Raw genomic sequence first — 27608 nt, 5'->3', positions numbered from 1 at the left:
CATGATGTAGGAGATGCAGAGTAAGTAAATAAGGAATATGTTGCTCACAAACTGTCTACATGGACAGGTTGTATATTCACCCATGTTAGTAATGCAATCCCACTAGGCAGTGGCGTAACAATAGAGGGTGCAGGGGATGCAGTTGCTATGGGGCCCGGGGCCAAGCAAACATCCCCTGCACCCTTTTAATTTTTAAGTAATGCTGCGGGCAGTGGCAGGCTGACAGCGCCGCTGTCCCGTGTCCCAGGGACAGCATAGCACTGTGAAAGCGGTAGTCCAGACTCCAACTAGTCGGTCCTGGGGCTCAACATCATTCTCTAGTAGTGACCAGCCCCAGCGCGACATACAAAAGCGCCTGTGCACAGTTTCCGGCAGTGGCACTGATGTGCGCCGGTGTGCAGACCGACGCGGTGATGAGGACTCGGGAGACCCAGCCGCCTGTGCAGTTTCCGACACTGATGTGCAGTGTGGAGACAAGGCGCGGGAGACACAGCGTTGGTGCATCTCCCGGCTCATGATGCAGAGACCCGGTGCGGTGGAGATCAGGTGGCGTGCTGCGGAGACCCGGCAGGATGAAGACTGCTGCCAGAGGTAACGTAATCTGCCCTGAGGGCTCTACACAGCGGCACCTTTACTTTGTTCTGGGGGGGGTCTTAGTCCTCTCTCCTCCCCACGCTTCCTCCCTCTCTCTTTCCTCCATCTCCTCTTTCTCTCTCTCTCTCTAGAAGTCTCCAACCCCTCTTTTACCTCTCTCTCCCCGACACTGTTTCTCTCCTGACACCCTCTCTCACTCTTTCTTCTGGTGCAAGCCCCCCCCCCCCCGGTCATTGTAGTGCCATTAGGGGGACCCCGTCCAAGATTTTGCTATGCGGCCCACATCATTCTAGTTACGCCTCTGCCACTAGGTGTATGTCTGATTTGCTACTAGTTAACATCATCATAGCACACTTGTACGTACTCTATACCAGGTGCAGAAGATACATTTGGAACCTGGCATATTTACTATTCTGTCCAGCACTGCACAGGCCCCAGTTCCGTGTGCCTACATGATAATACTTCATTACCAATACAAGAAGAGACAAAGACGGCACTCATAAGGTTGAGGGCAATCTTTAGAAGTTTATATAGAAAATATTATAATAAATAGAGTGTTGTGGTGCATCTGGGTCCCGAGAAGGACCGATTCGCATTTCTCCAGTAAGGGCAGGTCTCTTCTGCTATTTATTTAGCAGAAATATTCTCTACTTTTCCATACTTCCCTCACTTTATTCAAGTTCCGCTGAATAGAAGTATATAACTGTCTCATTCACTGTTCCCTGCCTTTGTCAACCAGTAGACTGCGAAAGCGACAACACATCTTCATGTGAAGACTTTATATCTGCTCTTACTCCTCTATCTTCCCTTCCATAGGCAGATGTTCTAAGCCTCAAAGAGTGATAAAGTTGAGTTATAAAATGTACCAGCCAATCGGCTCCTAACCATCTTTTTTTCAAACACAGGTGGTCTATTTACAGAGCTCTTGATGATGATAAAGTGGGCGTAGTTAAAGTAGCAGCCAATCAGCTCCTAACTGTCATGTTAAAGGCTGTGTTTGAAGAAGGACAGGAGCTGGTTGATTGGTACTTTACTTTCATCCAATTTATCCCCATACAAGGCTTAGTAAATAGACTCACAGTCTATAACATGGCAGTTAGGGGCGGATTGGTTTATAGTTTCTCTCTTTCCACTTAATCACTCTACAAGGCTTTGTCCATCTGCCCCTGAGGCTTCTTGTGATGCAGCCAAGATGCACTGTATGTAAGTAATTGGCTGGCAGTTTATCTCTCTCTGTACAGTATTTTCTTATGGGAATCATATAAAATCGGCCCCTATGTCTTTAACTGGCACTATGGTAAGTTCTATTTTATTCTATTTTATATTCTTATTGAGATTATTTTTATGAAGAATGTTATGTTCCCCATTACATGTACAAGAACAGAGATGTACAGTATGAATATCATTAGATTTAAGTTGAATCTAAGCAATGAGTATGTAAAAGAAGTGGTTCTTGTATCAACAACAGCTATCCCCAATGAAAAATGCAAAACAACAGCAGTGCTACCAATACCGTACAGATTGCACAGGCGTTAACAGGATTTTACTTTCCTCACCTCAGCACGTAGTTGACGCAGACGATGCATTGCGGCTGAGAGTTGCGTGTGTTGTAAATGACTGTGCCTTCACTTTCCACCCAGACGTACCCACCATGCTTTGCAAGCATCCGATATTGACCACTGACCACTTGACCTTTTGTGCACACTAGTAAATCACATAATGATAAGCCAGCGTTACACGAAGAACACCATATGCAAACATGTTTGATACAATGAACAATTGGAGAACCAGTGTAAGAACAGAATACCAATGTAAGGCAGATTATGTTTATTTCACGCACCATAAAGATAAATAACAAATTAATGGAATGAACCAAACTCATTACCTGTATTACTAATGTGTAATCATGACTGATTCATCATTTTATGTGTATGGTATAAATGCATCAGAGACAGACAGTGGGTGTATTGTAAAGATACTGTAATTATCTACCAGAAAGCAAACACTACACTTCGCTCTTAAGCTGGGTACATACGGATAGATTTGAAGCCTGATGTGGGCGTTCCCGATCGATGGAAACGACCAATCGTTCAAATCGTTCCGTGCATCGTTAACGATGCGCGTACCCGTGAATCGTTAACGATGGTCTATGATCTTTCCTGCATGCAGGAAGATCATAGACAAATCTTTTGTCAAGTGTATCCAATCGTTCCGTGTGTACGCACGATGAACGATTTGATACACTCATTACCGATGTCGGAACGCTTCCGACATCGTTCCGTGTGTACCCACCTTTACTTTACTTTGTACTATCTAGCTTCACATAACTTAACTGTCTTTGCAAATGTATTGTTAACTACCCACTTATAAATTATTATAAATTATTTACTATTGTATTGTCCCTTTATCAGATTTAGTTTATATATTTTTTATTGTTCAATTTATGCTGAAAGGCTTGGATGACATTTGAGGAACACTTGTCATTTGTATACACACACACACAACACAATACACATACACACAAGGATGTAGTAAATATAGATACACTTTCCATCCAATCAGAATCATCCCCAGAGTCCCTGAACTATTTGGGAACTTCAGTCACCCATTAAACTTTAGATTTTAAAAACACTCCAACCACACCAAGGCTGTGTGACCAATTCCTTTGTGTGCGTTGAAGTGCATTATATATATATAAAACAACAATGCAAGGCTTAGGCATTATCTGTTAAAAACACCAATTAGACCTTTAATTCCCAGTCATTGAACAAAGTAAATGTTTTGAATTACGATTACTGTACAAATAATAAGCAATTAATTAACACTGTCTCATGCACACAAGAAACACTATGTACTGCATGCTTTGCCAAATGAAGTACTTAACTTCCAAATGATCTCAGTCAAATTAAGTATTTAGACACTAGAAACCTACCCTTAAACAACACATAGCTGGGACTCTTCAGAACAATAACCTCACCTCAATGTGAAACATTACAACATTGTGCAAATGAAATGAAGTGTGATGACTTCAGTCTCCTTTGCCTAATGACTGTTGCCGGCTTATAGACACACACTATTAGTACTCATTTATACATAGTGTTTGCCAGGCCACTCCTGGAATGCATTGCACATTGAGGGCATGGAACATTATCTGTCATTAATCCAGTGGTTATTTTTCCTTAGTTGTATTGCTACATTAATACAGGAGCTAACATATTACATTAACGCTACTCTCCTGCCTTCTGCGGGAGGCTCCCTGACATACAGTAGGAGCAAGTTTCATCTTTGATCCTTTGGTCATGGCTAGCCATGGCTATTCTATTGTTCTCAGCTGCAATACAATACATATTGCAGCTGAAACTTGCTCATACTGTAGCAGCAATCTCCCTTACTCCCTGAAAGGTAAGGGAGATTTCACCTAACCCACATTATGAAGCGGTTACATTTTTTGGGGGGGATGGGGGTGGGGGGGGGGAGGGATTATATCAGAGCTATATATACATTCAAATGGTATCATCAGTGGCCTTTTCCTACATTAGTTATAATGCACAATGATCCATATGGATAAATGCTTTTGAAATAAGGTTTCCTGTGGCAACTTCTATAGACCACATGTAAATCACAGTACATAGACAAGCCCTGACACCTATCCGTTTCTTTTCATAAACAAGTACAGTAGAACTTACTAATACCCCTTTTACATCAAAATCCCGGATCCGACCAGGTATTTGGAACAGGATTCCAAGCCAGGCCGGATCTGGGATTTTGGTCAGTTTACACTGCGGTGCCGACCCTCAGGTTAAACGGGGGCAGCGCTTGGAGATGACATCATCTCCAAGCGCCTGGACAGCCGATTGCTGAGCCAGGCCCCGGACCGCCATGCTGGGGGCAAGCCCAGCAACAAGGTAAGCTGCTGGGCTGCCCCCAGCCTTCGTGCACCCCCCCCAGCCCCTGTCAGGGAGGTGAATGGATGCTGCACACAGGCATCCATTCACTTCCTTCCTGCCTCCACTGCTGTCTGCACAGTACAGCAGACAGCAGCGGCATTATAGGGTTTTCATCTGCTGCTCTGTATTATATCCGTCAGGTATTGTATATACCAGTGACTGCTATTATTTACAAGGTTTCTGAAGATTTCTGATTGACTTTAGCTTATGTAGAACAGACATATGGGCCCTTATTCTGGTTGACTCGCTCGGGCGCGAATTCGCTCCCTTACAAGTCATCCAGACCCCGCCCGGCGAATGGTGGTACGCCTGCCCCCATTCGTACGCCGGGTTTGTTCGTTTGGCACGCGAATGGATATTTTACATAAACATTTACATCGCATGCCAGTGGGAACCTCCCGCATCTTTTGATGGTCACCGACCATCGAATGATGGGAAAGGTACTCACATATGTACGAGTAGTCCAGACCACTCGTACATATGAGCGAAGAAATGCAGTGATATGGGCGGGCAGCTGACATCCGGTTATGTCAGCTGCCCGCCCCCTGCACGCGCGTCACGATTACCATATGTACGCCCATCGCTGGGCGTATGCATATGCTAATACCCCTGGCCAGCACCCCCCCCCCCCTCCAGAAGGCAGGGAGCATGCGCTCCAAGAACAGATTTTACGCTGATTTCGCATGCTTCCATCGTATTCACATGCACAGAAATGCAGCTGCGAATACGCAAAACATCAGTCCCCCGTGCAAATTCGTGCCCTACCGAGTGAACCAGAATAAGGCCCATGATGTATTGGATTGTGTTTTAGACTTTTTGGATTTTACACATTTATATACTAATTGTATTCACACAATAAATCTGTTTACATTATAAAACGGAGTAGGATACTATTCTAGTTTAGAAAAGGCGCTTACCTCACTTCTTACTAGTACCCAAAATGGCTACCTCCACTCACCCAAATAATAAAGGTAAGAATGTGAATCATCCGAATAGGGATACTTAAATATGTTCTGCATAAAAGTCTTTTTGAATTCCCCTTGTCCTGCTTGTAAACCAACTGGCGAGGTATTTTCTGGATCTTACACCTGTACAGTGCCATTCTGGGGTGTCACAGTATACAAGCAGGGAAGGTTTAATATACTTACAGTTCTGGTGGCTTTTAGTCATACTTTCGGAATCCAAAGCATGATAAAATTCATACGCAGAGCGACCGAGCAGCTCCTCTGGGTGATACCCAATCAATTCAGCAATTCTTAAAAAAAAAAAAAAAAAGTTTAGGTTTACATCACTTATGTGCTTTACAAATGGATTTGATTTTTTTTTTATAAACAATTGTGACAGAATAATATGTGTTACAAATAAACACACAGTATGTCAGTCATGACTGGGCCTTCATTAATGACTATTGTACAGAATCTCTGGAAACATTGATTTTCCCTTAGGTGTATGGAATTAAAATAGTTCTGTGCAGGTCTCTAGGTCTGTATATGCTCCGATGCTTCTAGCACACCCTGGTATGTATCTCAGCACTGAAATACTGACCAGTGAGTGGTAAACAAGCAGAGAGAGACACCCCAGGCAGAAAAAGGGAACTGCATTGTTTGTGACTGATGCAGTGCTAGAATGAACATCACAGTATGCTGTAAGCCATGAACACAGGATCTAAGGTTGAGATTTTAATAGGCTAGACTTTTTACATGGGGGCCCTATATGTACTACCCAATCTGAAATCTGAGAATACACCTCATCACATATTTAACAACTTCTACAACTCTTCCGTTTTTCAAAACCCAGGGGATGTGGCACTTAATCAAATAACTAAGGTGCAATTAACCGAAAGTCAATTAGCCAAAATTGATCAAACTTTGTAAATAGGACAGATACAGGCTATAATTTTTCTAGTACAATCTATAAAATGGTATGTAGAACCTGATTAGCAACCTCTTCTTTAATGCCCTTCAAAAGGTTTGATAAATGTCCACTTTTAGTAACAAAACTGAGGATTTATTTATTTAATTTTAGTATTTTACATATACATTGCATATACATACATACTGATTATATTGTATTGCATGCTTTTGTTTTGTTTTTGTTTGTTTTTTAGCTAATAAATGAACAGAATTTCATTGATTAAATTTAAAAGATGTATTTATGCTAAATGCTGAATATCTGGGGTCTACAACTACCAACCGTAAAGAATACTCGCATTATTAGCCTTTGTTCACAGTGATGCAGTGTGAAGCCTGAAGCATGTCACGTGAATGACATCACCAGGCTTACGATAACAAAGCAGAAAACAGGGAAACATTTAAAACTTTCGAGTAACTTACGGTTTATTTAGAAGTTTTCAAGGAAGCCAGCATTAGTGGAAACTACTGGCCTTTTTCCCTGTTATACAGCTAGAATAGAGCTTTACGATCGGCTACTACAATAATAAATATTCTGGTGAAATTTAATAGCATGAGAGATTCAGAAAGTGAGAGATTTGGTAACAAATCTCCAGCTTTTTTAAAGCAGCAATCATTTACACTGCAAAACCAGTTTGATTTTGCAGTGTAAATGATTGCCGCTTTAAAAAAACCCTGAAGATTTCTTCCCAAATCTCTCACTTTCTGAATCTCTCATCCTATTACATTTCGCCCTCTATGTTTGGAGGTCAGGGGAAACTGTTTGCAAGGTGCCAAGCCAACAGATCAGCTCAGGCACATGTGAGCCTAGAAACCATGTTATTTATACAACTCATTAAAATATCTTTTCCGCATGATGTGGCCCTGTGGTAATATTAACTCTACATCTAGAATGAAATGAACAAACAACAATCGCTGGTCGCATTTCCTAATACAGAAAAAATAGGTTCTTAGAATTATTACGAAGTTACTGATATTGCTATCGATAACCAAATGTTTCCTGAACACACTCACTGCACTACGGGGGGCCAAATGTAATAGGGTGTGATAATCAGAAAGTGAGAGATTTTGGGAGTTTTCTTATTTTTTTAAATACACCTGTTTTGTTCAGTGTAAATGATTGCCGCTTTAAAAAAAAAAAAAAAGGAAAACTCTCCCAAAATCTCTCACTTTCTGCTTCTCACACCCTATTACATTTGGCCCAGCATATCAAGCAATAGGCCTAGATTATAGCGATACTCAAATATAATCCCACATATACGTTATCAGGCATGTCAATAATAATGTCGGTTGATGGTAGGGGGCACTTTAGACCACCTGCTAAATTGCTAAATGTATGGGGTCACAAGGACTGGCATAGGACTGAGATTTGATAGCCTGGCCCCACATAAGTGAATTGCAAAAAAATATGACAAGTGTGAACTTGCTGCTCACAAAAAGCTGGATACACCTAACACTCACACTATACACACCTATCAAAACACAGTGAGCCAGATGTAGCAAGCTTCAAAAGTGATAAAGTGGAGAAAATTAAACCGCCAGCCAATCAGAGCTTAACTGTCATGTTGCAGGCTGGGGTTGAATAGCAACAGGTAGGAGCTGATTGTCTGCTTATCACTATCACTTTTTGAAGCTTGACACATCTGGCTCAGTGTGCGTAAAAACCTCTACACACTTTACATCAGTTTCAGTCAGGTATAGGGATGGCCATTGTTGCCATCGATGGCAATAGTGCAACTGCAGAACATGGGTGTTAAAATATGCTATGGATGACCATCGATATTTTAACCTATCGATAGTCATCAATTTAAGTTGACTGACTGGCCTGTGGGCCAATTAAAACACTTCGGGATTTCGTCCCGGCACTTTGAAAAAAATAAATAGTAAAACATTGGTTTTGCTGTGCCATTGATGTAGGGAAACCTCTCCCCCATCGATGGAAAAAATATCTAACATAAACCATCGATGATTTCAAATCATTGAAGGTCGATGGCCATTCCTAGTCAGGTATAGTAGCCTTATCCCTGAAGCGGCATCCTCCCCCATTGCAACAACCATTGAACAACCATCCTCCCCCATTGCAACTACAGGTAAATATAGCCTCCATCACAGCAGCTGCACGGGACAGGCAGCATTCACCACTGATGCCGCCCATAAAAGAATGCAATAATTAACCAACGCAAATCATAACTGCCCCAGCCAGCACCAGGAAGCCCTGAAACCTAAGGGCTTAGGGAATACTTGTGCTGGTACATGTTGGGACAGTATGACTGATATTAGGCACAGGTTAATTGCCATGATGGGAAGCACTGGTCTACCTGCTCTGGTCTGGTGGGAATGAACTAGAGAACATTCCACATGTGAGAGGTATATTGTTACCTTACTTATTGTACCACCACAAATGAACCCACAAGTGGGTGTACAGTATATGGTAGCCCAGGAATAGGTTTCTATATAATACGCTGTACATCTCTGAGGGGAACTCTAACGCCAACATCTCTGTAAGAGATGGGAAAAATATCCACTAAATATGCCAGTGTCGCTCACATTTGTTATATACATTAAAAAAAAAAGGTACTTGTTTCCTAGAACGGCCACAATCGGGGGTAATCGTGTACCTTAACTTAAGGTACACGATTACCCCCGATGGACCCGATTTCCTTTGAAATCAGGTCCATTTTGCCGGCAAAGGCAAAATCGGGTCCACCGCGTCGGTCGGGTGCATTAACATGGCACGCGACGCGACCGACGCGATGCACCCGATTTTGCCATAGGGTTCAATGTTAAAATATTTGTAACATTGTAATCGGGAAAAAAATTGGAAATGGGCCAATCTCATTGTATATGCCCCCCCCCCCCATTGTGAACGTCACCCCACGATTGACGCCAACCCAAAGCGTGGCGAGCATAGCGAGCCCGCGAGGGGCTGCGGTACGCGTCCTCCGACCTTTTCATACCCCTACTATCCACGTCGGCGTGGAGTTGAGAATATAAAGTGTGGCGAGCGCAGCGAGCCACCGAGCCCGAAGCGTGGCAAGCGCAGCGAGCCCTGCGAGGGGACGCATATACCTGTGAATATATACGCGTCCTGATGATGACGTTCAATAAGCCAGTACTGATGACGTTCAATAAGCCAGCAAAACACCCATCATTTCCGTTCCTTTTATGTAAAGTTTTAATGACAGTTTTTTTTTTTTATAGTTTGTAAATAAAAGTATAAAGTCACCTTGTCACATAGAGATCAGTGGTTATATTTTACAGTATCTAGTACACAGGTTCTCAAACTCGGTCCTCAGGACCCCACACAGTGCATGTTTTATAGGTCTCCTTACAGAATCAAGTAAAATAATTAGTTCCACCTGTGGATATTTTAAAATGTGTCAGTTAGTAATGAATGCACCCTGTGCACTTGTCGGGTGACCTGGAAATCGTGAACTGTGTGAAGTCCTAAGGACCGAGTTTGAAAACCATTGATAATGACTAGGTATATCTCAGAGGCTTTGAGATGTGCTTACTATTAATAATATGAATTCATTATATGCATTATATTACATAGGCCAGTGGTTCCCAAACTGTGTGCCTAGGCACCCTGAGGTGCCTCAAGACACTTGCAGGGGTGCCCTGGGTTGGTGGTCCAGGACCAACTCAAATTATTTATGGTCAAATAGGCAAAACCAGTGCTTGTGGCTTCCAATTATAATTTATGTGGACAAATAGAAGCAAATCACGTCCCTTGCCACTAAATTTAACCTAGGAATGGCCTATGAACACAAATTAGGTTATTTAATATTTTTTTTCAAAATGTGTCAATAAGAAAATTTTGGCCTAGCGGTGCCGTGAAAAAATATCTGACTCTCTAGGGTGCCGTGATTGACAAAAGTTTGGGAACCACTGACATAGGCATTGGAGCCCATATTAATGAATATTATGGACCAGGAGATATTTTAAATGGAAGCAGTTTTTCTTTGTTCTTGAGAAGTGCCTCGGCAGCAGAATATAAGCCAGGCTGTAGTAGTTCCAGCAAGGAGACAATCCACGCACGGAGCTTGCCGGCAAATGGGACTACAGTGATGGGCCGGTAACGTGATATTTCCATTATGACCGGAATAATATCTACAGCTCTACAAATGTTCAGGTGGTCAGTACTGCCCCAAGCAACCAGCTAAAATAAATGATGCCCACAAGAACATTTCTAGGGGATACGGTCATTAGGTGGACATACATTGGGTTGACCACTGAAGGTCAACAAAGCTTAGGTTGGCGCCTGAAATAGGTTGACAGCACTGGAAGGTTGACAGAAGCATTAGGTTGACAATGGCAAGGTTTTTCGCGCCAAACATTTTTTAGCCGAGATGTGCCGACAGGTGGTATTTCATGCCCTACCATCCGCTACCAAGTGATGGGAGAATAAAATAGTGTGTCGAGTGCAGCCAGGCACCATGCCTGAAGCATGGCGCGGGGACGCGGTACACTTTTGACATTTGGAGCAAAAACTGTGAAAAACTCATGTTGACCTTTTGACTGTCGACCTTGCCATTGTTGACCCAATGCATGTTGACCTACACAGGGTCAACCTAATGACCCATACCCATTTCTATTAAGGGAAAACAAAAGCAACCGGTAAGGAATATTGGCCTCTAAACCAAACGCTGAACACATTTGGTTCATAGGTCTCAAGTGTAGACGTGATCTACAACTCAGTGTGTCAAATGTAATCGTATGGTTCAATAAAATGTAAAATTCTGATGCACAAAGCCAGAGATGGATGCGATTCTTTATTGCCCGTATCTTCTTGTGTTTAGAGCTGGCACATAACCAGTTTATTTGTCTCTATCCATATTTTTACAGTATAATTATGATTCACACAATAACATAAAAGCGAGATCAGAAAAGCATTGTTTAACTTCCTTTATGACAGTATACTGTGGGTTTATAATGGAAGATCCCATAAAGAGTTACTTGACTGAAGTCTGCAAGAGCTTTCCCTTTTCATTGTTTTATTACATAGGTTAAAAAAAAAAATAACACCAGCCTAACAAACGCTCCCTCCTTTCACTGAAGACTTCACATTCAAAACATTTCAAGGTCATAATCTTAACCAAAAGCAACATAATTTGCAGCGAGATTGGGTGAAATGCTTTGAAAACTTTAAAAATAATTTTGAATTAAATAACTTCTATCATCAACAATTGTACTTTGGTTGGGCTCGGTCCACTGCCCCAACCACAGCAAAGCAATATTATCAGCATATTGTCCAGGCTACTTGGAAGAGCTATTTAGCAATATAGAGGTTAAACACCAAAGGCTTGCAGTGAAATGAAACCAACGGAGTTAACCCTTTGAGTGAATTTGTCAAAATAGGTGCGAAAATTGCAGAGCAGACCTTCTTTATTAACCCTTTGAGTGTCAAAATATCCGTTAAAAACGCCAGCGTCGCTCACAGCAACCGTTCTTGTTTTGGGTGCAATATTTAACTAAACTTCAATGAACTGACTTGGCTGTATTCGTATTTGCTGAGACCGACGCTGGCATTTTTAGCGGATATTTTGAGGATCACTCACAGCAACGGTGGCACTCAAAGGGTTAAAGGGGTAATAGAGACCTGAATAGGATTTGAAAAGCAAGAATATTGCCTGGGAGCAATCTAGGCCGGAAGTTTGCGGTTGGTTGTGTCAGAAAACATTCATATAGGATCTTCGTCCCTGAAGGTTGATTGCCAAAAGCAACAAGAAGTTGTCAATGAAAGGTCAGGCTTTAGAAATAATATGGAGGCTATGTATGATTTATCTCACCTGTCGTCACAATACGTGAATTTCATGTCCATGCTGTGACGGCTCAGGAACGTTTTACTGTCCAGTGGGATGTCAATGCTGGAGGGGTGTTGGATGGGCTGACATGTCATCACCAAGCAATTGAGTAGCGGATCCTTGTAGCCACAAAGTGTGTGTGTATTGTAGGAGTTGTACACTTTGACATGACCAGTACAGTGAAGCACCTAGACGGAAAGGAGTACAATGGTCAGTATAACCGAGACGACCGGATAAGTGTTCCAAATCAGTCACCAGCCCCTTGTTTTACAGTACCTTCCATGTTGCAGATTTGAGATTTACTGTCCTTCCTCTGTTGGTGACAGTACACTTCATCCTCATGAAGAAGTCACGCTCCGTATTTGCATCTTTGTTCTTCTTTCCGATCCCGGCACCTTTATGTAAAAAGATACACACTGGTTAAATGATTACAGGACATGAGGGAGAAATATGCCAAGCCTTCTATAGAGTGGAGATGTGGACAAGTGGAGATGTTGCCACAGCCCAAATAGAAATACAATGCAAATATTTACAACAATGGGGGTTATTCAGAGTTGATCGCTGTTGTGCAAATTCGCAAGCCTATCGATTGTACCACTACTGATTGTAGTATACATGCGCAAGGCCAAACAGCGACAAAAAAACCCAGCAATGAATCTAGTCACAATCCCCTCGCAATTTGACTGACAGGAAGTCGCACAGCAGTGGTCAGGTCTAAATTAAGCCCAATATACAATGTGAGCATAAAATAGTCACTAACAAGAACACTAGTAAAAAATTACTAGGCTTTAACAAAAAAAAATGTCACCAATAAACTAGCTAAAATGTTTTAAAAAAAAAAGTTTCAGAAAATTGATAGGTATTTTTACGGTGGAATTGGGTTAAGAAAATCTATTTAAAACTTATCCAAAATGCTTACATTTTTTTTTCAAAATATTGATTTTTCTCATACATCAGAGACCAATACAGTATATCGGGCCACTGATCATCACAGCTTTATTTTTCCCAGGTGACTGCCCCTCTCTGCAACTGCTGGTTGTACACAGGGAAGATGAGAGCGGTTTCATTTACATTTCCCCAGTAGTGACTAGTAGCACGGCAGGCACTGGCGGAAGGAACCCAGAAGCAAAAGAGATGGGAGGTCCCTCTCTGATTGGCAGCTGCTGAAAGATTATTTTCCAGAAACCACACGGGTGGGGCTGTTTCTAACTGGTCTCATCAGATGCGACCATGTCAGGGAAAGCCCAGCTTGGCTACACTGATCTGATCTGATGAAAGAACGCAAGGGAAATTATAAATAGGATTCTGTAAAATGACATAGACTCCACACATATTTATTTGTTAACATCATCATCATCATCATCATCAACAAACAGCTTTTTTCATATTGTACACAGACCAAGTCAAGTAATGGTAATTTGGTTTAGTGAAAATGAGTGGAGAATTTTCATAATGTTGATCCAATAAGGGGAAAGCTTATAGAATTATCAGACTCATCTGACTATGGCCCCACATGTATCCTATATAATAAACGGCTAATGCTGCTGATCACAAAGCGGCCACTAGATGACGCCTGAAGGAGCAGATCAAGTGTTGTTCCAGCAATGTTTTGTTATTCTGTTGTTTTATCTGCATGGTAATTAGTAGAGACAGGATTATATGCAACAGAAAAAGCTTGAAATATGCATGCAAATATGCATGAAAAATACCTAAAATATGCATGAAAAGTGTTAAAATATGCTACATTAAATAATAAAAAAAAGTTATTTTTAACTTATTTATTTAAAAATCAGCATACAATTAGTTGCAAATAAACCTCAAAAATAGGCCCACAGCATCTGCAGATGTCTAGTGCTGTACACAGGATTTTTTTCTCCCTGGCTGCTATAGCAGACTGCAGCGTCCTAGGCTCTTCTTGCATCAACTACACGGACCCTCATCTCCAGCGCTGTGGATCCAATGTCAGCATAGTGTGTGAGGGCGGTGCAGTGGAAGGCTTCCTCCCTGCGCCGCATACTCACTGTGACACGGCATTTCCTCCACGACGCGTGATGTCACAACACTTCTGCCCGCCTCCTCTGCTGCAGAAGTCTCTCTTGGTGTAAAGTCCCAGGCCAGGGGCAGGCAAAGGTTCAGGAGCTTCATAATGGCATCTGCCCCAACTGACTTTTATCAACATGGATTGGCAGCCTAGAGCAGTGTCAGACATAGCGTACATCCAAGGTTCCCCACTCTGCGCACATATTGCCCCAGCCTGCACACTCTACCACTACCTGGCCAGCAGCAGCAGGGCAAAGCAGTGCTGTGACTGGCGGGGGAAAAGGGGGCAGGGCCTAAAATATGCACCATCACTAGATTTTAGGTAAAATATGCAATAACCAGTGAGAATGGGCAAAATATGCAAATGCATATGCAAATATGCAAATGCATATAATCCTGTCTCTAGTAATTAGGATGATATTCTCTGAAAAGAGCTGTGGAATATATGTGCGTTATATAAATAATTGCTAATAAATAAAATCTCAGTAAAGTTTTAGTGTACAGTATACATGCAACAATGGTCAAATACACTTATTAATGGGATAAATCCAGTATTTTCCCAGTTGCAGGTCTTATACCGGGTGTAGAGAGCACTCCTTGCCCTCTGCAATGGACTTTTCAATTCAAGTACTTCGACAACGCTCCGGGTTACGGACTATGTATCTCAAAATACAGATCCCATTGAGGACTTGCGTTAGAAAAAAGTTGCCTCTGTCAGTTCTAGGTCATATTAACTTGTTCAAAATGTCCATTCAACCTAAAAACTTGTGTGTGTGTATATATATATATATATATATATATATATATATAAATATATATGATATATATTGCAACACTCCTTCATTTATATTCCAAAGAAAGTGTTTTCTACCATTGATAGCATTTTGTTGTCCTTTACATAGGGACGTAAATTGGATCAAAACTTTGTATAAATCTAAAGCTGTTAGAGGACTGGGACTCCCTAATCTTCGGTTTAATTATATTGCTGCCCAGTTGGATGGGTTAATGGTACTGCTGGGCCAAATCTGATGGGTTTTCTGGCTGAGAGGGTGGGGTCTTCTACCTCCTACCGTGAATTACTTTAGATTTTGACAGACAACATATGAGTTATGAGAGAAGCCTTGACTCTAGGCATGCTGTATTTTGAAGGTACTTTTAAATCTTTTTCACAGCTCCAGGCCGAATTCCACATTCCTAGTACAGCCTTTTTTAGGTATTTACAGTTTCGACATGCGGTGCAAACACAGTTTACTTGTAACACTCATGCAATGTCTCCTCCACATGTTCAATATGGCCAATTTGGGGCCTAAGGAGAAAGTGTCTTTATTATATGCCATCCTTAATGCTAGACATTACCACAGTTGCCTAATGTCTCAGATTAAAATGGGAGTCAGTTAAAGGATTTATTTCAGATGGACATTGGATGCAAATCTTTGACGTCTCCGATATCAACCGTTGCATTTTTATGTCTTAGAAGAGAGTATCACCAAGGTTTATGTTAACTGCTAGCCTGATAGAACATTCCTGGTGTCTTAAGTGTTGGGGAGACAAGTCTGGGTTTTGGCACTTAGGTGGTTATTCTGGTTCACTCGCAAAGGCAAATTCACCCTCTAATGGACAAAAACGTGTACTGCAGGTGGGGCAAATGTAACATGTGCAGAGAGAGTTAGATTTGGGTGTTATATTGTTTCTGTGCAGGGCAACTACTGGCTGCTTTGACACTGCAAAATAGATATCAGTTTGAAGCACAAACCCCACCCAAATCTTACTCTCTCTGCACATGTTACATCAGCCCCACCTGCAGTGCATATGCTTTTGTCCATTAGAGAGTGAATTTGCATTTGCGAGTGAAGCAGAATAACTACCTTATTGTGGGAATGGTCGCAAATCATTCCGGGGGGTATACTGGTTCATTTCTTCTGGCAAATTCCTTCTTAAATGGACAAAACCATGTGCACTACAGGGGGGCAGATGTAACATGTGCAGAGATCTCACTTTGAAGTAAATCCCCAACCAAATCTAACTCTCTCTGCACAAGTAACATCTACCCCACCTGCAGTGCACATGGTTTTGTCCATTTGAGAAGGAATTTGCCAGAAGGAGTGAACCAGAATAACCCCCTCCATTCTGGTTTTCTTTTCCATAATTGTGCTTGTTCTCAAAAAAAAATTTTTTATATATATACCTGTCAGTTGCATCAAAGGTTGTGCTGCCTGTGCAACTGACTGCTGCCCCCCCTTTTGTGCTGATCAGTTTAAATTAATTAACTGATCAGCAACTTTTTGGGGGTCCAGGTTTTTTTTTTTATATATACCCTGTCAGGTTGCACCCACAGTTGTCTGCCTGCTGCCCCTCACTGCTAATCAGTGTCGCATCACTGCATCACTGATCTGCATTTTTTTTTGGGGGGGGGGGGGGGGATTGCAGTGGGGTTTTGTTTTTACACCCACGTTGCTTTTGTGGGTGCTTTTGTGGGTGTCCTGTGGCCGCTGATCAGTGACGTACATCACTGAACAGCATTTTTGGCACAGGGTTGATATCATTTTTTTTCTGCAGTTTTTTTAAATTGTTTTTTTTTTTGGAGAGTGCTGTGGTTTATTACACCCACGTTGCTTTTGTGGGTGTCCTGTGGCCGCTGATCAGTGACGTACATCACTGAACAGCATTTTTGGCACAGGGTTGATATCATTTTTTTTCTGCAGTTTTTTTAAATTGTTTTTTTTTTTTTGGAGAGTGCTGTGGTATTTTTTTTTTTTTTTAATTGTTTTTACACCTGTTGCCTTTGAGCGCTGTTCAGTGACGGACGTTACTGACCAACATCTGTGCTCAATTTTTGGCGCAGGACCTTTTTTTTTTTTTTTTTTTACCCCTTCAATTTTTTTTTTTTTATTGGGATCAAATTCCTGTATAAAGTATTTTTTTTTCTGCACTACATACACACTACACACTACATACCCCCCGTGTTGAAATAAAGTTTGTACCCCCCAACACTATACACGTGTTGAAACATTACACTTACAGAAACACAAAAATAAAAATGGCATCCCAAATGTCATCCCAGTCATCCAGAAGAATGTATTCAGCGGAGGAGGCATATGCCATGCTTGCCTCTGACTCTGACACAGCCAGTGATGCAAGCGGGGAATTTGAAGGATTCGTCTTAAGCTCCTCTTCCTCCTCTAGTGATGAGGGACCCCCTCAAAGACGCCCCCGTAGAGCAGCTGAGACCCCCCCCAAATGATTGATCCCGTATGGACCCCACCACCAGACAATTTTGAGCCCCAGGTTCCTGAGTTTTTGGCCATCCCAGGAATCCAATTTGATTCAACAGGTCTCAGAGAAATTGACTTTTTCAAATTATTTTTCTCTGATGATTTTATAAATTTAATGGTGGACCAAAGTAATTTATATGCCCAGCAGTTTATTGCTCAAAACCCCACGTCATCATTTGCTAGGTGGACCCCTGTAGATGCAGTAGAGATGATGACGTTTTGGGGTCTGGTGTTACATATGGGCATAGTAAAAAAGCCAGAAATTAGGCAATATTGGAGTACAGATGTTCTGTACAGCACCCCACTTTACCGTATGGCCATGACTCGGACTCGTTTTGAGATAATCCTTAAATTTTTACATTACACCGATAATGCACAGTGCCCACCCAGAGATGATCCCACCTTTGACCGGCTTTTCAAAGTCAGGCCGGTCATTGATCATTTCAGTGCCAAATTTGCAGAGATGTACATCCCTGAAAAAAGTCCCTTATACATTTTAAAGGAAGGGTTAAATTCCGCCAGTACCTTCCCAGTAAGAGGGCAAGGTATGGCATAAAAATGTATAAAAAAAATGTATAAACTGTGTGAAAGCACCTCAGGGTACACCCACAGGTTTAGGGTATATGAAGGGAAGGATTCAAGAATTGAACCGCCAGAATGCCCCCCCTCCCTCGTAGGTGTTAGTGGAAAAATTGTCTGGGATTTAGTGCACCCCTTCCTGGATAAAGGTTATCACCTCTATGTGGATAACTTTTACACTAGCATCCCCCTGTTTAAGGCCCTTGGTTCAAGAGGTACAGCAGCTTGCGGTACTGTGCGCAAGAACCAAAGAGGCCTCCCAAAAACGCACATTGCCCAAGTACTGAGAAGGGGTGAAAGCAGGGGAATATGCACCGAAAATATGTTGTTGGTCAAATATAAGAACAAGAGGGATGTCCTTATACTGACAACAATTCATGGAGACAGTACCACCTCCATCCCTGTACGAGGTACCAGTACCCACACCTCAAAACCTAATTGTATCCTAGATTACAATAAGTACATGGGCGGAGTGGATCTTTCAGATCAGGTACTGAAGCCGTACAGTCCCCTGCGGAAAACAAAAATCTGGTACAAGAAGCTGGCCATGTATATCATCCAGATGGCACTGTATAACGCTTACGTGCTATTCCATTCTACCAGCCAGAGGGGGACATTTATGCACTTTCAAGAGGAAGTCATAAAGGGCCTAATATTTGGGAACCAGCAGGCAGAGGGCCCCAGTACTTCTAGTACTGGCCCCCGTATTGTACCAGGGCAGCATTTTCCTAACGAAATCCCCTCCACTGCAAGAAAGGGCAGGATACAAAAAAGGTGCAAAGTTTGCTATAAAAAGGGAATAAGAAAGGATACTATTTTCCACTGTGAAACTTGCCCCGACAAACCCGGCCTATGTATAAAGGAGTGTTTTAAAATATACCACACATCTATGGATTATTAGGTTCATCATTTCACCGTGCTTCGGGGGTCTTGCTAATGCCACATAGCACCCACCATTCATTCCACCAGAATCTGAGCTGCAAAATCCAAAAATCACTCCTTCCCTTCTGAGTCCTGCCATGCACCCAACTGGTATTTTTTGGTCACATATGAGGCATTGCCATACTCGGGAGAAATTGGGGCACAGATTTTGGGGTGCTTTGTCTCTTTCATTCCTTGTGAAAATGACAAATTTGGAGCCAGAACTGCATTTTTGTGTAAAAAATGTAATTTTTCATTTGCACAGCCCAGTTGTATCAAAATTGGTGAAACCCCTGGGGGTTTGAAATGTACACTATACCCCTAGATGAATTCCCTGAGGGGTGTAGTTTGCAAAATGGGGTCACTTGTGGGGGGGTTCCACTGTATTGGTGCTTCGGGGGTCTTGCTAATGCGACATAGCACCCACCAACATTCCACCAGAATCTGAGCTGCAAAATCCAAAAATCACTCCTTCCCTTCTGAGTCCTGCCATGCACCCAAATGGTATTTTTTGGTCACATGTGAGGCATTGTCGTACTCGGGAGAAATTGGGGCACAGATTTTGGGGTGCTTTGTCTCCTTCATTCCTTGTGAAAATGACAAATTTGGAGCCAGAACTGCATTTTTGTGTAAAAAATTTAATTTTTCATTTGCACAGCCCAGTTGTATCAAAATTGGTGAAACCCCTGGGGGTTTGAAATTTACACTATACCCCTAGATGAATTCCCTGAGGGGTGTAGTTTGCAAAATGGGGTCACTTGTGGGGGGGTTCCACTGTATTGGTGCTTCGGGGGTCTTGCTAATGCGACATAGCACCCACCAACATTCCACCAGAATCTGAGCTGCAAAAATCACTCCTTCCCTTCTGAGTCCTGCCATGCACCCAAATGGTATTTTTTGGTCACATGTGAGGCATTGCCGTACTCGGGAGAAATTGGGGCACAGATTTTGGGGTGCTTTGTCTCCTTCATTCCTTGTGAAAGTGAAAAATTTGGAGCCAGAACTGCATTTTTGTGTAAAAAAAATAATTTTTCATTTTCACTGCCCAGTTGTACCACAATTGGTGAAACCCCTGGGGGTTTGAAATGTACACTATACCCCTAGATGAATTCCCTGAGGGGTGTAGTTTGCAAAATGGGGTCACTTGTGGGGGGGTTCCTAACTTTTAGCATCTTATGGTGCCTAGAAACCTACATGGTGCCTAAAAAATAATCTCATAAAAAGGAGGCTCCAAAATCAAGTAGGTGCTCCTTCTATTATGAAGCCTGTGGTTTGGTCAACGTGCACACTAGGGCCACATATAGGATATTTATGAAAACAAAAGAATTGGGGGAATCAATTTTTAGTCACATTTCTCTAGTAAAATCTACTGTGTTCCTTAGAAAAATGTATTAAAATTGCAAATCTGCAAAAAAAATGAAATTTTGAAATTTCACCTACACTTTGTTTTAATTCCTGTGAAACACCTAAAGGGTTAACAAACTTCCAAAATGCTGTTTTGAATACTGTGAGGGGTGCAGTTTTTGAAATGGCATCATTTATGGGGGTGTCTCACATACAAGTCCCTAAAAGTCACATCAGAACTGAACTGGTCCCTAAAAAAATCAGTGTTTGAAATTTTCTTGAAAATTTGAGAATTTGCTATTCATATTTTAAGCCTCCTAGTGTCCAAAAAAATTAAAAGGATGTTGAAATAATGATGGAAACATAAAGTAGACATATGGTCTATGTTAGTTATTAACTATTTTGAGTGGTATGATTATTTGTCTCACAAGCAGAAAATTTAACATTTTGAAAATTGCTAAATTTTCCATTTTTTTACGACATTTTGGTATTTTTCACAAAAAAACACAGACTGTATCGACCCAAATTTACCACTAACTTGTAGTACAATGTGTCACGAGAAAACAATCTCAAAATCACTGGGATAAGTAAAAGCAAAAAAAAGTTATCCCCACTTAAGTGATACCTGTCAGATTTGAAAAAAAGGGCTCTGTCAGGAAGGCAAAAACAGGCTGCGGCGGGAAGGGGTTAAATACAGCCCTAAATCGTCCTGAGATGGTCAAAATTTGGCTTTATAAAGTCCAGGTGGATCAAGATTCAAAAAGTGATCAAGTGGAGAGTTATAAACAACCAGCCAATCAGCATCTGTAATGTTACAGGCGGATTTTGAAAAAAAAAAAAAAAAATGACAGTTGGGGGACGATTGGCTGGTTGTTTATTACTCTCCACTTTATCACTTTTTAAATCTTGATACACCTGGACTAAGGCAAAACGAGAAAAAGTATTTCTTACCGTTTTTCAAAGTTAGATTCTCTCTGATTTCATCGTGATCACATGGGTGGGTGAAGTCGAAGATGCTGTGTCCTGTTAATTCAACCTAAAATTCAAAGTATATATTTCTTATACATGCTAATATATGCCGATATATTGTTATATGCCAATTATGATGAAGTGCAACAAGAATCCGGGCTATGTGGACAGGACCTGTGCAAAAAATAAAAAAATTCAATTGAATTTCGCGCCATCAGTTTAGGCAGAGAATACGGAGGCACAAAAGCAATGGAACTGAGAATAGCACAACCTATTTGTCATGGGGAACATTGGCAAAACCGTAACACATCAAAAGTGCAAACATAAGCATTTAAAATGTACCTCTATAATCTGCTTAAAGCTTGTTAGTATTGTGTGTTTTTTATCCCCTTCTGGGCAGATATGTGTGTGAACCGGCCCATACAGGAATGTCCTGTAATGTTTTTTCACTCTTATATGTCAATTTCAACATAATACAATTTTCTTGCTTACTGCTTTCCCAATTAAATGTTACATATACAGAATGGAAGCAGCAATTTAATTTGTTGAACCTATGTTGACACAGAAACAGGCGCTACGTGCATTTTTTTACTTGCCACCCAGAAATGCCTATTTGACACTGCTCTTCCTTCACACAAGATGCATCATTTGTGCACCTACATGCGATCTCAGACACCTTGGGGAAAATTGTGAGTTGTATTTCACATGGGATGTTGCTATGGGAAACCAATCAGAATCTACAGTACTTCTTAGTTATTTAGCATAAGGACATATGTGGTGTAGCTTTCACATTTTACATTACATCTGTCATTAGTTACACAACAAGTCTCAATATATTTCATACCTAAAAAATAACACTTCCACGAGTTTGTATCTGTCTTATGTTCACCTAACCCATGGTTAGTAGATGGGTGGAATTTTTGATATATTGGGTGAAATTTAATAGGAGATTCAGAAAGTGAGAGATGTGGTAAGAAATCTCCAGGTTTTTTTTTTTTTTTTTTTTTTTGAAAATAGTTTTTATTTGGTTTTTCAAATTTATATAGTTGTACAGAAACTTTTGTAATTACAAACACATAACAAGTTTAGATGTATAATGAAATGCTATACCCTAATTAGGGCACAAGAGACAAAATAGAAAAATACAAACGTTTCCTAACTCTTTCCCCACATTGGCCTGTTCCCTGTTGGAGGCCTCCGAGTGGGGCGAACCAAGAACAAATAAACACCTGGGTTCCTGGGAACCTTAGGGAATTGCCAGTATATTGTCCCGTGTCCTTTGCGTCAGTTAGTGTCTTAAAACTTTATATCTAGAAAGGCAATCTACTATGCCTAATATAGAAGAGGGTGGTCTCCAGGTTTTTTTAAAGCGGCAATCATTTACACTTCAAAATCAAACTGATTTGGCAGTGTAAGTGATTGCCGATTTAAAAAACCTGGAGATTTCTTGCCAAATCTCTCTTTCCGAATCTCTCATCCTATTACATTTCACCCTATAGGGTTTTCTTTTATCTGGTACAGTCAAAGAACGTCATTGGTAACTGCCCTCTGCAATACCGGAAATGGGGTGTGCCTCGTTCAGGAGCCGCATCATGGCTGACTTCTCACCTGTGTTAGGCCCATGTACTTGTTGATGCTTTCAGAGAGGAAGATCATGTCACCATCTTGAGTCACAACGGCTACAAACCCCTCCAGTGCTTTTAGGTACAAACTGTCTATTTGCTTGTCCGAGTCTGCGTCGAGGTCGCCCTCTAAACATACTGCCAGGAAAAAAAAAAAAACACAGCACAAAAATCATATTAAATGCTATAATTTCATAAACACAAAAACAACAACTTCAAAAAGTTCGGACTATGCAAAAAAAGAGCTCAACGAGCAGTCCTTTTCCTCAGCGCTGTATAATTGAGCTCATTAAAAGAAACTATCCAGCTGCAAGTCAATAAGGCTAACCAAGATTTTAAAGAAACAAAGTTCAAACAAAAACATGCGCTATGATAATCTCCAGTGAAGATAATTGAATAAATGACTGGAAAAATTATTAAATGGCTTTTTGTTAAGTGATGACACACACAGGCTCATAAATAATGAATAAAAATATAATTTATCAATGAAAAAAAAAACATGCACAGTAAATAACATAAAATAAATACTGTATATATCAAAGAATAAAATATAAACTTTATGTGCAACCACATTAAACATTATCTAATGGAATCCGCTGATCTGAAGATTCTAAAGAACATGTATACCATAGTGACAGACATGACAATTCTGCTATTATAGTAGCATATAGCAGGGCTGTAACTAGGGTGGTGAGGACACAGCATTACAGGGTAGGGGGCGCTGTTGGCAGCATTTGTCATTTATCTGTTTTAATTACTCACACTTGCAGCTGAGGCCCGGCATCTCCAGACCGCCCATCTCCTTCCCCTACCCATTCTGTTGCTGGGTGTGGTATGGGGCTCCGACAGTGGGGATCCCGACAGTGGGAATCCCGACTGCCGGTGCTTCGACGGGGGGGGGTGAGCGCAAAGAAGCCCCTTGCGGGCTCACTGCACTCTCCACTCTGCGGGCCCGGTGGCTCGCTATAGGTTCTACTCACCCTCTGTGAGGGTCATGGACCCCCACGAGGGAGAATAGCCCCTGTGAGTCGGGATCCCCCCTGTTGGAGCACCGGCAGTAGGCATCCCGATGTCGGGATACTGACTGTCGGGATCCCCACTGTCGGAGCATCATCCGTATTGTTGCTAATACCTATACAACATACAGTATTGTTGCTAATACCTATACAACATACAGATGTAGCCGCCTCATTCAGCCGGTCGGATCACCTACCGCCAGTTGCCGGAAGTGGACACGCGTCCCCTTCCAACGGAGCCTCCACACTGCTCCCCTGTTGGTGCCTGCACACCCCCCTCCCCTCCCCCCCCCTATGGATTCCGGCCCCCGCCGCGCCAAAAATGAGAGTTGTTCCATCTGTATATGAACTTAACTTGAGAGCTCTTTGTTATTCAGTCACACTGTCCTTTATTACAATTCAAGATGCTGACATACCAGGAATTCTAACCCATCGCCTATGGCATTGCAGTCAAACACTATATTTATTGAGCTATCTACCCTTGCATCGAAAGTTAGAGAATTCTAACTATTTGAAGCTCACCGTGTATTTTGTGTAAAAATTATCAGTATTGTAGCTGAGCAAATCTATCTAGTGTGTCGCTGCATGGAATTAGATGTGTGACTGCACACTACAAAGACTTTATTTTAAATTTTTTAACAAATTAGAAGTTGCTTCATATCGTTAGAAATCTCAAGATCAGCATGCAAGACGCTCTCAAATATAGCAGCAGGCCACGCTCCATAAACTAGTAGCATGCATAAGAGTTCTAATCCTATTTATTACCAGCAGATGGGAGAACTTCATGCACTTGGAGTGTGCACAAAATGTATTATTCAATGGAACCTGAGTTAGGACAATTCTCATTCAATAGTATCAGACAGGACATTTCTCATTCAATAGTAGCACATAAAACATTATCAAATGTTGCAGGCAGGGAAAACCTTATCCGCTAGGGCAGGGGTGTCAAACTCAAATTCATCGGGGGCCGCATCAGCAGTTTGGTCACCCTCAAAGGGCCGCTGTATAATAATAATGCAATGACACCACAGGCTGCTCCCGCTGTATAATAATAATGCAATGACACCACAGGCTGCTCCCGCTGTATAATAATAATGCAATGACACCACAGGCTGCTCCCGCTGTATAATAATAATGCAATGACAGCACAGGCTGCTCCCGCTGTATAATATAACAATAGTAATGCCATGACACAAATTATTATACAGGGGGAGCAGCCTGTGGTGTCATTGCATTATTATTATTATTATACAGAGGGAGCAGCCTGTGGTGTCATGGCATTACTTTTATATTATACAGGGGGAGCAGCCTGTGGTGTCATGGCATTATTATTATACAGGGGGAGCAGCCTGTGGTGTCATGGCATAATGCCATGACACCACAGGCTGCTCCCCCTGTACAATGACACCACAGGCTGCTCCCCCTGTATAATATAAAAGTAATGCCATGACACCACCACCAGATATATTGTTTTTTTATGTAACTTACTGTATTTTATCCCTCAGGCTCCTTTACTGCTGCTGTGGCTCCAGTAATTTCAATTCGACTCTCTGCGCCGCGGCCTGTCCTGCTGCTGCCCCCCGACTCGGCCTGCCTTCCTTCCTCTCTGCAGACGCGTGGGTGGGAGGCGTCATCGTCATGACGTCCCCACCCAGCGTCTGCCACTGCCTCGATAAGAGGGAACAGGCTGCCAGGCCCTCCTCCACGTAGCCGTGGAGGCCGGCGGCCATGTTCCTGTGGCCGCAGACATCTTAAAAGACCACAGGAACATGGCCGCCGGCAGTGCAAAAAAAACCTCTCAAAAAAGAGAATAAAAGGTGAAGGCTGGCGGCGGCTGCGCTGGCCACATGACGAGGTCTGTCGGGCCGGATTTGGCCCACGGGCCTTGTGTTTGACACCCGTGCGCTAGGGAGATTCAAATAAATCAATTCATTTAACGTATGTGAAAATGTAATAGTCTTAAGATTTAAGGCTATTCAATTAGAGCCTCTTTTTCTCACCAGTTAAAGTAACTGGTTTTTGGTGTTAACACATAGGGGGGTATTCAATCTTCAGGTCACGGCAGGCAAGCTTGTTTGCCCGCCGTGACCCGGTCCCGTTCTCGGTCAGCTCGACCGAGAACATGCAGGCAGGATTCAATGTCCCGCCTGCAGCGGGACGAGAAGGGGGCGTGGCCGCGAGTTGCGGCCGGGAAGTGAGGAGCTGCAGCCGGCAGCTCGTCACTTCCCGGCTGTTCTCGGCAGAACGAGCCCGACAGCTAGAGATGTCGGGCTCGTTCTGCCGGGAAACCCTGTTCAATGCTGTCGGGGAAGACAGCATTGAATAGGGCCCGTCGAGCATCTCCCCTACGGGAGATGCTCGACGGCGATTGAATATCCCCCTTAGAATGTGAGATTTAACGTGATTGCGGCACCTGAAAACAGGTCTTTTATCAGGGATTTAATTTTCAGGTCTGCTTAGACCCACAAAAAAGTCCCCCTTAAGTGCAGCCCGTGGGCTGCATTCTGGGCTAATTGGATAGCCCTAGGTGATAAGTCAGTCCATGGTAAACTAAATTCCCACTATTTCTTATTTTATAGCAGCATTCCTCTCAGATGTGACAGTACACACCCACGATTCTAGGTGCCACGTCACACTCTCTTTCCACAATCTCTTTCTATATATATGGAACTAGACACGCCCTTTGGGTGGAGCATGACACGCCCCCTCAATGGGGCGCTGTGCAAAATTCTATTACCAACTATAATCTCCCTGAAACTAGTTTTCAAAAGTAGGCAAGTATGCTGTATAGCGAATCTTGGATAGTAGTCGTGAAAGCACATTTTTTGTCAGTATGTTTTACATTTATGCATTAATTTGTGTTTGATGTCTATTTAGTATTCCAGATATCAAAAGCAGGCAGAAAATGTACATATATATTAAAGGAAGATGTATAGTAGAATGCATTTTGTGGGCTGGACCGGGATGCACCATATCATATTGCTGGGGCCAGAGGTCCCACTAAGGGACCGTCTGACATTTTATATACATGGCCTACTTTCATTGTGTACTTGTATAATCGATAGTTGGAACATTATTTTAAAATGACAACCTCTTAATCCTAAAGGTGTTATATATGTAAAATGACCAATCAGAAGTAGTTTGGCGAAGCTGAAGTTTTGCATTATCACTGGGATATGTGAATGGTCACCGCTGAGCATGTACTCTAACCGGAGATTTATAAAGCGAGCTATGAATGTGGCCTTTCCCCTCTCACGGGATTTATGGTAATTGTCCTTACAGAACTTCAAGGACGTTTACTATTTCCAGAAGAAAATGACAGTGTTAGCCAGCTAAGGTCATTCCTGTGACCCGCACAGTAAGTGATCTGCATCCTGCTTCCCACAGCACACGGGTTCCTTCTATACTGTACTGTACAAACAGCACTGACAGCACAGAAACAAATACAGACCCTAAAGCAAGGAGGCATTTCAGTAATGCTTAATATATGGCAGTTAGTGGAGTGCTCACTAATATACTGTATGTTGACATTTTCAAAATAAACCATGTTTTCTCTCTTGTGTTTGGAAATAACACTGGAAGATGTC

General features: G+C 42.0%; 1 protein-coding gene across 1 annotated transcript in view; it reads right to left on the bottom strand.

Moving 5' to 3' along the window:
• The window catches only part of EPAS1 (endothelial PAS domain protein 1), a 137827-nt gene that overhangs the window by 16609 nt on the left and 93610 nt on the right, over positions 1 to 27608 (bottom strand). Inside the window, exons 3-8 of the mRNA XM_083175729.1 lie at positions 22992 to 23143; positions 21366 to 21450; positions 12535 to 12653; positions 12244 to 12446; positions 5690 to 5796; positions 2151 to 2298 (exon numbers count right to left, since the gene is read on the bottom strand). Of these exons, the coding sequence (XP_083031855.1) occupies positions 2151 to 2298; positions 5690 to 5796; positions 12244 to 12446; positions 12535 to 12653; positions 21366 to 21450; positions 22992 to 23143 (814 nt within the window). The remainder of the gene's footprint in view (positions 1 to 2150; positions 2299 to 5689; positions 5797 to 12243; positions 12447 to 12534; positions 12654 to 21365; positions 21451 to 22991; positions 23144 to 27608) is intronic.

Source organism: Crinia signifera, chromosome 3 (genome assembly GCF_055691185.1).
Source record: "Crinia signifera chromosome 3, ASM5569118v1, whole genome shotgun sequence".
Lineage (NCBI taxonomy): Eukaryota > Metazoa > Chordata > Amphibia > Anura > Myobatrachidae > Crinia > Crinia signifera.
The sequence above is the reverse complement of the archived record's forward strand: the minus strand, read 5'-3'. Positions and strand labels throughout refer to the sequence as shown.